Raw genomic sequence first — 13,160 nt, forward strand, 5'->3', positions numbered from 1 at the left:
GCCCTGTGTTCGAGTCCTCAGCATCATATAAACAGAAAAAGCCGGAAGTGTTGCTATGGCTCAAGTAGTAGAGTACTAGCCTTGAACTGAAGAGCTGAGGGACAGTGTCCAGAGTTCAAGCCCCACGACCGACAAAAAAAAAAAGAAAGGAAAGAAGGATGGAAAAAAGGAAGGAAGGAAGGAAGGAAACCATATACTGTGACACTTGGGAGGCAGAGATCAGAAGGACAGTGTGTTCCTGTAATCTCATCTACTCAGGAGGTAGAACTTGAGAAAACTTCAGTTCAAGACCTTAGCAAAAATTATCAAGACCTCCAACTCAATCAATAAGCTGGCATGATGCTGTGCACCTGTGGTCCTAGCCATGTGAGAGCTCACACTGTAGGTAGGAGGATAACCTGGTCTGAGAAGACCCCAGATAAAAACTTAAGCCCAGTGACAGTGGCTCTCGCCCATAATCCTTAGGAGGCTGAGATCTGAGGATCACGATTCAAAGCCAGCCCAAGCTGAGGTCCCCTTAAGACTCATCTCCAGTAAACTACTCAAATAAGCCAGAAGTGGCACTGTGGCTCAAGTGATAGAGCTCTAGCCTTGAGCACAAATAGACCCAGGCTCTGAGTTCAAGCTCTAGGACTGGCAAAAAACAAAATCAAATACAAAAAACCTTGTGACTCTCCTGAAAAATAACTAAAGCAGTTAGACATCAGGGGCTCACTTCTGTAATCCTAGCTACTCAGGAGGCTGATATCTGAGGATCATGGTTCAAAGTCAGCCTGGAAAGGAAATTCCTGAAGATTCATCTCCAATTAATTGCCAAAAAGCTAGAAGTAGAGCTGTAGCTCAAGTGGTAGAGTGCTAGCCTTGAACAACAATGAAAAAATAAATGAAACCTCAGGGACAGCACTCAGGTCCACAGCTCAAGCCCCACAACACCCCCACACAAATAATAATAATAATAATAATAATAATAATAACTGAAGTAAAAGGGATAGGGATGTGGCTTAAGTAGCAGAACTCTTGCTTAGAAAGCATGAGACCCATGGAGCTGGGAAGGTGGCTCAGTGGTAGAGTGCTTGCCTTGCATGCATGAGACCCTGGGATTCCTCAGCACCATATAAGCAGGAAAAAAAAAAAAGCCGGAAGTGGCGCTGTGGCTCAAGTGGTAGAGTGCTAGCCTTGAGCTGAAGAGCTGAAGGACAGTGCTCAGGCCCAGAGTTCAGGCCCCATGACCGGACCCAAAAAAAAAGAAAGCATGAGACCCTAAGTTCAAACCCCAGTACACACACACACACACACACACACACACACACACACACACACACACACACACACACACACACACACACACACACACACACACACACACACACACACACACACACACACACACACACACACACACACACACACACAGCATATACCACACAAGAACTAATGCCTGATCAATGGAACTTGATTTTCTACAGTTATAAAAGGAGGAATGAATAACTCTTTAAAACAAAATCATCATGTAGCTGGTTAAGGGAGGCACACACCTCCTAGCTACCCAGGAGGCTGAGATCTGAGGTCAGTTTGAAGCCAGTCGGGGCAGGAAAGTCCATGAGACTCATATCTCCAATAAACTTCTCAGAAAAAGCCAGAAGTGGCACTGTAGCTCAAGTGGTATAGTGCTAGTCTTGAGCAAGAAGAATCTCAGGGATGGTGCCTGGGCCCTGAGTTGAAGCCCCAGAACTGGCACACACAAAAATGGTCAAGCAAGCCAGGCACTGGTAGTTCACACCTGTAATCCTAGCTATACCAGAGAATGACCAGCTTGGTAAGGAAAGTCTATGAGACTATCACCAATGAAACCCCCAAAAGCAGGAAGTGGTGTTGTGGTTCAAGTGGTAGAGTGCTAGCCTTGAGTGATAACATTAAGGGACAGTAAGCCCCCAGGCCTTGGGTTCAATCTCTAGTACCTGTCAAAAAGAAAAGAAAAGAAACCAGCATGATCCATATTATGAATAAATAGCAGGGGAAATGTACCATAAACACTGAAATGACACCAGAAATGCTAGTATGATTTAATATTTATAAGTCAACATAACTTATTACAGATAATTTCAGAAAAGTTGAACCACAGCTCCATTTCCAGCTTTTTGGTGGTTAATTGAAGATTAGAGTCTCACAGACTTTCTGCCTGGACTGGCTTTGAACCTTGATCCTCAGATCTCAACCTCCTGAGTAGCTAGGATTACTAGCATGGCCTCTATTCCATGTTTTACTTTACATTATTTTGAATGTGCTTTCTCAATATCTTCCAATTTTCTTCAATGGTAGCAATGTCTCATATTTAGCAACATCCAATTCAGCAGCCAGTAGCCAAATGTGGCTTCTGAGCTCTTGAAATAGAACTAAGTGAGTAATAACAAGTTTTTGTAGTGCTGGAAATCAACCCAGGGGTAACATTGGAACCCATTCTAACACTGGGCTAAATTCCCATTGCTGAACTTTAAATGCTATTTACCTTAAGTTTATTTATTTTTTTTGGGTCCGGTCGTGGGGCCTGAACTCTGGGCCTGGGCACTATCCCTCAGCTCTTCAGCTCAAGGCTAGCGCTCTACCACCTGAGTCACAGCGCCACTTCCGGCTTTTTTTCTTTTTGCTTATGTGGTGCTGAGGAATCGAACCCAGGGCCTCAGGCATGCAAGGCAAGCGCTCTACCACTGAGCCACCTTCCCAGCACTTACCTTAAGTTTAAATAGCACATAAACATTGAGTCACATGTGACACCTGGAACTATTATTCAACTGAGCAGCAGCCCACCAAAGATCCATGTGACAGATCCATAGGCTTAGAGCCTGGCCTGTCCTAGAGCTGCCACCCCCACTCTTGCCTCAGAGCCATCACTGCCAATACTCCCAAACTGAATCATAGCTATTCCTGCCCCTGTCAATGAACTGGCACATCCTTCCCCTTAGATGTCATGTGTCTCCAGGGCCATGTGGAAGTATATACAGATTCTGGTCCTTGACTATTTCAGTAATGCTCTAGCCCTTTGAGTATGATTTGAAAAATAATCAAACACAAGTTTATGGTACAGACAATTTTTGCCCATTTTTTATCAGTCGTGGGGCTTGAACTCTGGGCCTGGGTGATTTCCCTCAGCTCTTCAACTCAAGGTGAGTGCTCTACCACTTGAGCCACAGCAGCACTTCCAGTTTTTTGGTAGTTTATTTGAGATAAGAGTCTCACAGACTTTCCTGCCCAGGCTGGCTTTGAACCTTGATCCTCAGATCTCAGCCTCCTGAGTAGCTAGGATTACAGGTGTAAGCCATCAGTGCCTAGCTAATTTTTGCTTTTTACAGATATGGAAAGTGTGGAAAGAGGCCAAACCTAGGAAGTTAATAGGTTCTAAATTGAAATGGGTATGTGAAACACCAATGGAAATGATAAACTAGGTTAACTCCAATAAGGGCAGATCCCCACTGACACTTCAATGAGCAGCATTAACAACAACCCAGTTGCAACACCTTGTTAGTTATCTAGTATCACAATAAGAATAACCTTAAAGGATTCAATCAATGTGTTCAAACAGGACAAGCTAGGGAATGACATGGAACCTAGCAAATCTGTTTCATTAAATACAGCTAAGCAAGTTGAAGCCATGTCAAAACTGTATATGCTTCATGCAGCGATACTAAAATGAGGAAGAGGATGGAAGAATAACAATGATTTCAGGGAGAAATAATGAAGCTATCAGAAGTAAAAAGACATCTGAAAGATGAAGTCCTAAGGCTCAGGTAGGGACTCAGATTTCGATAAACCTGGATCAACCTCAACTATGACCTTCAGATACAACATCCTCTTCCTTCTCTTCTGTTATTACAATAATTTTCATTGGCTTCTTTCATCTGAGTCCTCCTTCCTTCCCTTTCTTCTTTTCTTTCTCTCTTTTTTTTCTTCTGATTCTGGGGCTCCAACTCACAGCCTCATGCTCTCATTTGGCTCTTTCAATCAAGGTTGGCACTCTACTGCGTGAGCAACACCTTCACTTTCAGCTTTTTGGTAGTTAATTAGACATAAGAGTCACAGACTTTTCTGCCCAGGCTGGATCTGAATTCTCAGGTCTTAGCTCCCTAAGTAGATAGATAGGATTACAGGTGTAAGCCACCACCAGCCCCAGGCAGCTCCAGCTTCTCTGCTCAAGAATCTTACTGCTTAAGTCATATTGTCAGTCTTGCTTTTTGGCTGTGAGATGGGAATGTCAGGGGCTTTTTCCCTGGAGCTGGCTTCAAATTGTGATCAAGTAGGTCTCAAGTCTCCCGAGTAGCTAGGATTACAGTCATGAGCCACAGGTACCCTGCTTAATAGATAAAGATGTAATTATCAAAATAGTTACTTTTTTTGGTATGACCATAGGCTGGCTTGGAAATTGCTATATAACATGCTCAGGCTGGCCCTGAGCTAGGACTCTCCAACTTCAGTGTCTCCAATACAAGAATTACAGCTGTGTGCCGCTGTATTTCACTATAAAATAGGTACTGTCTTCCTTTACTAGCACTAAGCAAATGGAATCAGCTTTGAACTGCGATCCTCAGATCTCAGCCTGAATAGCTAGGATTACAGGCTCTTGCCACTCACAACCAACTTTCTGTTGGTTTTGTGATGCCTAAAGATTTCTGTGATGGGAGCAGTCTCACAATTGCAATCAAAGTTCTTTCCTAATAGATTTGTTTTTAATTTGATACAACAAAATCAAAACATCTTGTATCACATACCAAACATGATAAAATTTCAACTAAAGGTTTAACTAGAAAAATTTAAAAACACTGAAATAAGTGTTAATTTTATGTTGTTTTTTTTTTGCCAGGCCTGGGACTTAAACTCAGGGCCTAGGTGCTATCTATCCCTGAGCCTCTCTGTGCTCAAGGCTGGTGCTTTACAACTTGACCCACATTGCCATTTTTGGCTTCTTCTGAGTAGTTTATTGGAGATAACAGTCTCACGGACTTTCCTGTCCCAGCTGGCTTCCAACGATTATCCTCAGATCTCAGCCTCCTGAGTAGCTAGGATTACAGGTGTGCACCCAGCTAATTTTATCTTTTCAGTATAGAATAAAATCCTGTTCTTTCCCTAATTTACTGGAGACACAGCACAACATTCGAAATTAAAAGTTCCCATTTCTTTTGCCAGTTCCACAATAAGCCTTGTAAATAATCCAGTGGCCAAGAGCGGTGTTTGGGGGATGGGGGTGGAGGTGAGGGAGGTTACAAAGTAGTCCTTGAAGCCTTGTGCCAGTGGCTCACGCCTGTACCCTAGCTACTCAGGAAGCTGAGATCTTAAGATTGTGGTTCAAAGCCAGCCCAGACAGGAAAGCCTGTGAGGCTCTATCTCCAATTAACCACCAGAAAACGCGAAGTGGCGCTGTGGCTCAAGTGGTAGAGTGCCTGGCCTTAAGCACAAAGAGGCACGGGCATAGGGCTCAGGCCCAGAGTTCAAGCCCCAGGACCAGCAAAAAGAAAAACAAAAAAGTCCTTGAAACTCGACCTTAATGCACGTCAAACAAGTCCCAACAAATACAATAAATCCCAACTTAGATTTTGAGACCTTTTTTCCTGCACTGCCCCTGAGCTCTTCAGCTCAAGGCTAGTGCTCTACCACTTAAGCCACAGCGCCACTTCCATCCTTTTCTGCTTATATAGTGCTGAGGAATCGAACCCAGGGCCTCAAGCATGCAACACAAACACTCTACCACTAAGCCACCTTCCCAGCCAGGCTGCCAATAGCATGAGAAAAGCACAAAGTGGAGTTACAAAGTGAGCAGAAGCTCTCCACCACTTGGTTTATCGAGCCACAATACCACGCACTGATTCTCACTTTCAGTAACGATACCACAACTCTAGGCGTCGAATCACAACTCTCGGAACCGAACTCTCCCAAGCCCACAGTCTAATTTCCCGCGGCTGGTGACTTCCGCTTCCTGTCCCGTAATCCTTATAATCCTCCCGCCCGCCCCTCCTCCCCTACCCCAGCAAAGGCGCTGGTTCCAGGTCCATCGAGACGCTTGGCGTTTTCGGCGGCCTGCCATCCCTTCCCGTGGGCTGAGTCGGAGGTTCCAATAGAGACGTTGCCAGGTGGGCTCATTAAGAGTCCCCTCGGGAGCGGCGGCAATGGAAGGGACTGAGGGAGAGTCGCGGCTTCTCGCGAAGAAGCGCCGCTGGGAGGGGGCGGGCTGGAACCGAGGATGGTGAGAAAGCTGCCGTGTCCCGCGGAGAAGCGCGGCCATTAGAGAGCTAAGGGAACGGAAGGGTTTGCGGGAGGGTGGCCGCGTTCTGTGGAGGAGCGCGGCTGGCAATGGCTCCAGAGAAGCAGGTCCGGTCGTAGACATTTGGGGGCACAGGGGTTATTCGACCCTGAAGCCTTGAGCCCCGGTCACCGGCGCTTCAGAGGTCACTTCCCGCGGCAGCGGCGGACGGAGGCCAGCCTTGTGGTGAGGTCGGTGGGCGGCCTTGGCGCCTCAGGAAGACCACTGGGGAATGGGGGGAGGGGCGGGGACAGCGGGGTCCGTGGTCGGAAGACTCAGGCACCCAAGATGGCGGCTCCAGTAGAGAGTCTGCCTAGGGACCAGCCATGTTCCTTGCCTGGCAAAGTAATGGAAGAAAATTGGAAAGCCCGCCTTTCCTCTGACCCGCACACGTACACGCGCACGCAGTGTGAGTGCACTCGGTGTCTTGGGCAAGCGTCTGCTTCTGCGCTGGCACTGTCACTGAGCGTGCGCAGCTCTAGTCCAAAACCACGAAGCTCCCTCCAAGCAGTTTCCCAACTTGAAGCTCATAGTGTGTGTGGATTTTTTTGTTTGTTTGTTTGGAGTGGGGCTTGAATTAAAGGCCTCGAGCTCTCACGTCTCCTTTTCTGTTCATTTCTGGTGCTCTTCCATTTGAATCACACCTGCACTTCCTGTTTCTTACTTGTTAATTGGAGATGAGTCTTAACTGTTTCTTCAGCTGCCTTCGAATTGTGATCCCCAGATCTCAGCCACCTGAGTCGCTGGGATTGCAGGCCTGAGCCACCAGTGCCAGGCTCAGTACTTCTTTTTTAGTCAGTCGTCGGGCTTGAACTCTGGGCTTGGGCGCTGCCCCTCAGCTCTTTAGCTCAAGGCGAGCGCTCTACCACAGCGCCACTTCTGGTTTTCTGGTGGTTTATTGGAGATATGAGTCTCATGAAATTTCTTGCCAAGGCTGGCTTTGAACCTCAGATCTCAACCTCCTGAATAGCTAGGATTACGGGAGTGAGCCACCAGTGCCCTGCTAGGCCCAGTATTTTTAAAAGGCAAATTTGAGACCAGTTAAGCATTGAAATGGGATTATTATTTTTTTTTAATTTAATTTAATTTTTTTTTTTTTTTTTGGGTCCGGTCATGGGGCCTGAACTCTGGGCCTGGGCGCTGTCCCTCAGCTCTTCAGCTCAAGGCTAGCGCTCTACCACTTGAGCCACAGCGCCACTGCCGGCTTTTTTCTTTTCTTTGCTTATGTGGTGCTGAGGAATCGAACCACAGGGCCTCATGCATGCAAGGCAAGAGCTCTACCACTGAGCCACCTTCCCAGCCCTTAATTTTATTTTTTGAAATGGGATTATTATGGAGCTGTTTGGAGCATGCTTTGCTCTGTATGGTGAAGAGCTTCTGCAAGGTCGCTTGGGGGAGATGTACAGTGAAGTTTCTTCAAGGAAAATGATGGAGTGTGTATAATAAGTACAGGCGATGAATGTATGAATGGCCTGTGAGGTATGAAATTGAGTTTATTGTGTGAGTAGTGATGGAGGTATATTAAGTCAGATCTTGAGGTCCATGTTAGGAGGGCTGCTTCTTTTTGCTGTTACTGGAGTTTGAATTCAGCCTTTTCCTGGGTGCAACTGGTGATCTACCACTTGAGTCACGCTTCCATTGTGGCAGATTGCTAATTAATTGGAAGTGAAATGCTATACACTTTACTACCTGTCTTGGACTGGCTTACAACTTTTATCCCCCAGGTGCCAGCTTCCTGAGTAGGTAATGAGCCAAAGATGCACTGCTCCTGGTCCTTCCTTCCTTCCTTCCTTCCTTCCTTTCCTTCCTTCCTTCCTTCCTTCCTTCCTTCCTTCCTTCCTTCCTTCCTTCCTTCCGTCCTTTTCCTTTCTTTCTCTTTCTATCTTTTTCTTTCTTTTGGCTTGAATTCTGGGCCTGGGTGCTATCCCTGAGCTCTTCAGCACTCTACCACTTGAGCCACAGTGCCACTTCCAGTTTTCTGGTGGTTACTTGGAGATATTAGTGTCATCGGCTTTCCTTCCTGGGCTGGCTTTGAACCGCAATCCTCAGATCTCAGCCTCCTGAGTAGCTAGGATTACAGGTGTGAGCCACTGATGCCTGGCTTTACTTCTGATATGAGTTTATTTCAAAACATACTTTTAAATGGGGCACAGGTAGCTTACCCTTGTAATCTTAGCTACTCAGGTGTATGAGATCTGAGGATTGAAGTTCAAAGCCATTCTAGACAGGAATGTCTTTAAGACATCAATTCCAATTAACCAGCAAAAAAGCCAGAAATGGAGCTATTGCTCATTGGGAGAGCACTAGCCTTGAGCAAGAAAGCTTAGGGATGGCACTATGCCCTGAGTTCAAGCACAGGACCAACACACACCCTATTTTTAAAGCTGGGGATGTGGCCCCAGTTATAGAGTGCTTGCCTAGGGAGTACCAGGACCTGAATTTCAAATTCCAGTATTTCCCTGCCCCCCCCCAAAAAAAAAACCAACTACCTTTTGACTTACTTACTGTGTTTTTGCTTTGCCATTAGTATATGCCCTTCATTATTTTTTGTTGTTGCTGGTCGTGGGGCTTGAACTCTCGATCTGAGCTCTTCAGCTCAAGGTGAGTGCTCTACCACTTGAGCCATAGCCCTACTTTTGGTTTTCAGGTGGTCCATTGGAGATGTGTCTCATGGACTTTCCTGCTCTGGCTGGCTTTGAACTGTGGTTCTCAGATCTCAGCTTCCTGAGTAGCTAGGATTAGAGGCATGAGCCACTGGTGCCTGGCTAAAATTCATACATTTCTGTAAATGGTAAAGCTGGAATTTGAACCCAGATGATCAGGTTTCGGACCCCAAGACTTATATCTATATTATTCAAGTAGTAACAAGGACTACTATCCACTACCCAATACCATTCCTCTAGATCCAGGTTGGCAGAAGTCATGACTTATGCCACTTTTTAAATTTGTCAGTTGTGGGGTTTGAGGGGCTTTGGTGCTGTCTCTGAGCTCTTTTTGCTCTCTCCAGACTTTTGCTAGACCTGGATCAAGCCATGATTCTCCAGATCTCAGTCTCCAGAGTAGCTAGGATGATAGGTGTGAGCCATTGGCAACTATCTCTGTCTGTCTGTCTGTCTGTCTGTCTGTCTGATGTCTGTCTCCCTCTCCCTCTCCATATATATATATGTATGTATATATATATATAATTTTTATTAAATATTTGTACAAAGAGGTTACAATCGCATAAGTCAGGTCAGGAGTATAATGCTTCTTGGTTAATGTCACTTCTTCCATCCTCCCCATTTTCCCTCTCCTATTCTTACCCTCAAGTTACATAGTCCAGTTTTTACATAATGTGCATTGAATATAATGACTGTATTTGCTTACGCTTCATCCCTCCATGTGCCTCTCCCCAATTTAACTTTTCCCCAAAGCATATTTTTCACTTCCTGGTATTCCTTTTGATAAACAGTACACTACTTGTTCAGAGGCATTAATTTTGGATGTCTTTCCTACGTATACCATCAGTTTGTGCATTAAACTTATCTCACATACTCATATTTTAGATCTAGTATCCACATATGAGAGAAACGCTCTCTCTCTGAGACTAACTTACTTCATTTAACCTGATTTTTTCCTGTGTCTTAACATTTCCCTGCAAATGGCATAATAATCTCTCTAATGAATGAATAAAATTCCATTGTATATGTGCCACGTTTCTTGATCCATTTATCCAATGTAGGGCATCTGGGCTATTTCTATAACTTAGCTTTTGTGGATAGTGCAGTAGCAAACACAGATGTGTAAGTATCTTTACTATATCCTGGCTTGTAATGCTTTGGGTAGAAGCCCAAGAGTGGTATGGATAGATCATACTGTAGTGCTATGTTTAGTTTTCTGAAGAATCTTCAAACCTCCTTCCAGAGTCGTAGTACTAGTTTCCATTCCCACCAAAAGTGTAATAGGGTTCCTTTTACCCCACATCCCCACCAGTATTCTCAGTGTTGGCCAGTCTTACTGAGGTGAGGTGGAATCTCAATATTGTTTTAATTTATTACCTTCATGACCAGGGGTGTTGAACATTTCCTCAAGTATTTATTGGCCGCTCTTACTTCTTCTGAGAAGTCTCTAACTCCTTTGCCTATTTATTGACTGGGTTATTAATTTTTTGGGGGGTTTAGTTTCCTGAGTTCCTTGTGTATATTAGGCTCCAATAGGATTTATAGCTGGTGAAGATCTTCTCCCAGTCTATTGGCTATCTTTTTAGTTTATTAACTACATCCTTTGCTAAGAAGAAACTTTAGTTTGATGTAATCCCATTTGTCAAATCTCTTATTTGCTGAGTCCCTGTAATTCCCAATATTTTTTCCATTGTAATTTACTCTATGAGAAAAACTAGAAAAAATGACCATCTACATGTACATGACTACACAAATGGCAGCATATCTGAACAACAGAATACCATTCAGAGAGAAACCTGATCTGTTGATAATATATATAATATATATATCACCACTGCATAGATGACATACAGGATGAACCTGAAAAATTACATTGCTGATAAAAAGGAAAATATTGCTATACTGTCATTTTTAACATTCTGAGTAAGTATAAATTATATATTTAAATCATCTCTAGATAACTTATAATGCTTAATGCAATGTAAATAAATACTACCTAAGTAGTTATTGTACTATATTGTTTTGAAACTAATGACAAAATCCTGTATTGGCTCAAAATTTTTTGAATATTTTCAGTGCACAATTGGCTGAATCTGTGGATAGAGGACCTATAGTTATAGAAGGACAATGTACGTCATTCCCTTATATAATAAGATGCATACTACAGTCTATTTATCTATTAATTAGTAAAAGGACATTTGAAGTTTGTCCACTTTTACCTATTCTGAGTAATGCTGCTTTCAACATTCCTCTATTAGTCTATTTACTTTATTGTTATTATATAGGTGGTATACAGAGGGGTTACATTCACATGCATTAGGTAATAAGTACATTTCCTATTATACAGTGTTGGTTCCTTCATTCTATCCCATTCCCCCCTTCCCATCTCCACTCACAAATTGTATGGTTCACTTTCATCAATGTCTAGTGCGTTCCACTGATTCACTTTTGACACTTCTGTATTAATCTTGTATAAATTTACATTTTCTCTTGGGTGGATACTCAAATAAAATTGTTGGTGTCGGGTGTGAGAGAATTTTACCTCTTAAGTTTCTGTTTTTTTGGAGGAGGTGGAGCTAGTAATGACAAATTGTCAACACAGATTAACAGGAGAAAAGATTAAAAATTTAATGAGTTTAAGAGGATGCAGCTTCAGGCACTGGTGGATCGTGCCTGTAATCCTAGCTACTGAGGAGGCTGAGATCTGAGGATTATGGTTAAAAGTCAGCCCTAGCAAGAAAGTCCTTGAGACTCATGTCTAACCACAAAAAGGCCTGAAATAGAGCTATGGCTCAAGTGGTAGAACTCTAGCCTTGAGCAAAAAAGCTCAGGCATTCACCCAGGCCCTGAATTAAAACCCCAGGACCAATACACAAATAAGATACAGGGGCTAGGCATGACTTGAAAACCAGGCATGGTGGTGTATGCCTGTAATCCCAGCAATTAGGAGACTGAGGAGGATCATGGCTTTATGAGCAGCCTGGGCTACATTGCAAAACCCTTTCTCAAATTTAAAGAAATGAAGACCTGCATTGGGAATGTGGCTTTGTGGTAGAGTACTTGGCTAGTATGCATGAGGCACTGGGTTCTATCCCCAGTGTGGAAGAAAGGGGGTAGGGAGAGGAGAAGGGGAAGAAGTGGAGAGAGAAACCAAAGAAGTAGTCAAATCTTGAGATTTTTTTCCCCCCTCTTTTTCTCCTCCTACATACTAGACTGGAAAATAATATTTGTGAAAAAGCACTAAATTATGTAGATAGACTTGGAAGATAAAAACTATGTTATAATATAGTTGATAAGAATGCTGCTTTCCTTTTGATATTGAAAAGATGCCAGCAATTTATGTTGATTCCAATTTGTTACACCCTCACTTAACATTTGTTCTCTTTATTTTATTCTTGTCATCCCAATAGGCAGGAAATGATGCTTACTAGTTTTTTGTTTTGTTTTACAGTTCTGTGGATGGAATCCAGGGCCTCATACATGGTAAGCAAGTGCTCTAATTGTAAGCTACAACCCCAACTTTCATTATAGTTTTTATTTGCATTACTCTAATACTGATGTTTGAGCATCTTTTCATGTATTTAATGGCCATTTGTATATGGTCTTCAGAGAAATACATATTCTAATTAATTAATTTTTCTGTCGGTTGCAGGGCCTGAACTCTGGGCCTGAGCACTTTCCCTTAGCTCTTCTGCTAGCGCTCTACCACTTGAGCCACAGTGCCACTTCCAGCTTTTTCTGCTTATGTGGTGCTGAGGAATGGAACCCAGGGCCTCATGCATACAAGCCAAGCACTCTACCACTGAGCCACCTTCCCAACCCCTATTAATTTAGTCTTTTTTTGGGGGGGGTTCCGGTCGTGGGGCCTGAACTCTGGGCCTGGGCGCTGTCCCTCAGCTCTTCAGCTCAAGGCTAGCACTCTACCACTTGAGCCACAGTGCCACTTTCCAGCTTTTTTCTTTTTGCTTATGTGGTGCTGAGGAATCGAACCCAGGGCCTCATGTGTGCAAGGCAAGTGCTCTACCACTGAGCCACCTTCCCAGCCCTTAATTTAGTTTTTGTTTCAGTCCTGGGCCTTGAACTCAGGGGCTAGATGCTGTCCCTGAGTTTTTTTTTTCTCAAAGCTAGTGAGAGCCACAACTTCCCCTGCTGATTTTTGATGGTTAATTGGTCTTTCATGCTCAGCACCAGTGGCTCCCACCTGTAATCCTAAC

General features: G+C 43.9%; 1 protein-coding gene and 1 pseudogene across 1 annotated transcript in view; both read left to right on the top strand.

Annotated features, from left to right (window-relative positions):
- The first annotated feature begins 1,804 nt into the window (after positions 1-1,804).
- LOC122111718 lies at positions 1,805-6,166 on the top strand (annotated as a pseudogene).
- The window catches only part of Znf41 (zinc finger protein 41), a 42,644-nt gene continuing 35,474 nt past the window's right edge, over positions 5,991-13,160 (top strand). Inside the window, exons 1-2 of the mRNA XM_042684461.1 lie at positions 5,991-6,116; positions 12,398-12,429. Coding sequence (XP_042540395.1) covers positions 12,406-12,429 — 24 coding nt within the window. The 5' untranslated portion in view covers positions 5,991-6,116; positions 12,398-12,405. The remainder of the gene's footprint in view (positions 6,117-12,397; positions 12,430-13,160) is intronic.

This window comes from Dipodomys spectabilis, unplaced genomic scaffold, assembly GCF_019054845.1.
Source record: "Dipodomys spectabilis isolate Male_0828 unplaced genomic scaffold, ASM1905484v1 ptg000087l, whole genome shotgun sequence".
NCBI lineage: Eukaryota > Metazoa > Chordata > Mammalia > Rodentia > Heteromyidae > Dipodomys > Dipodomys spectabilis.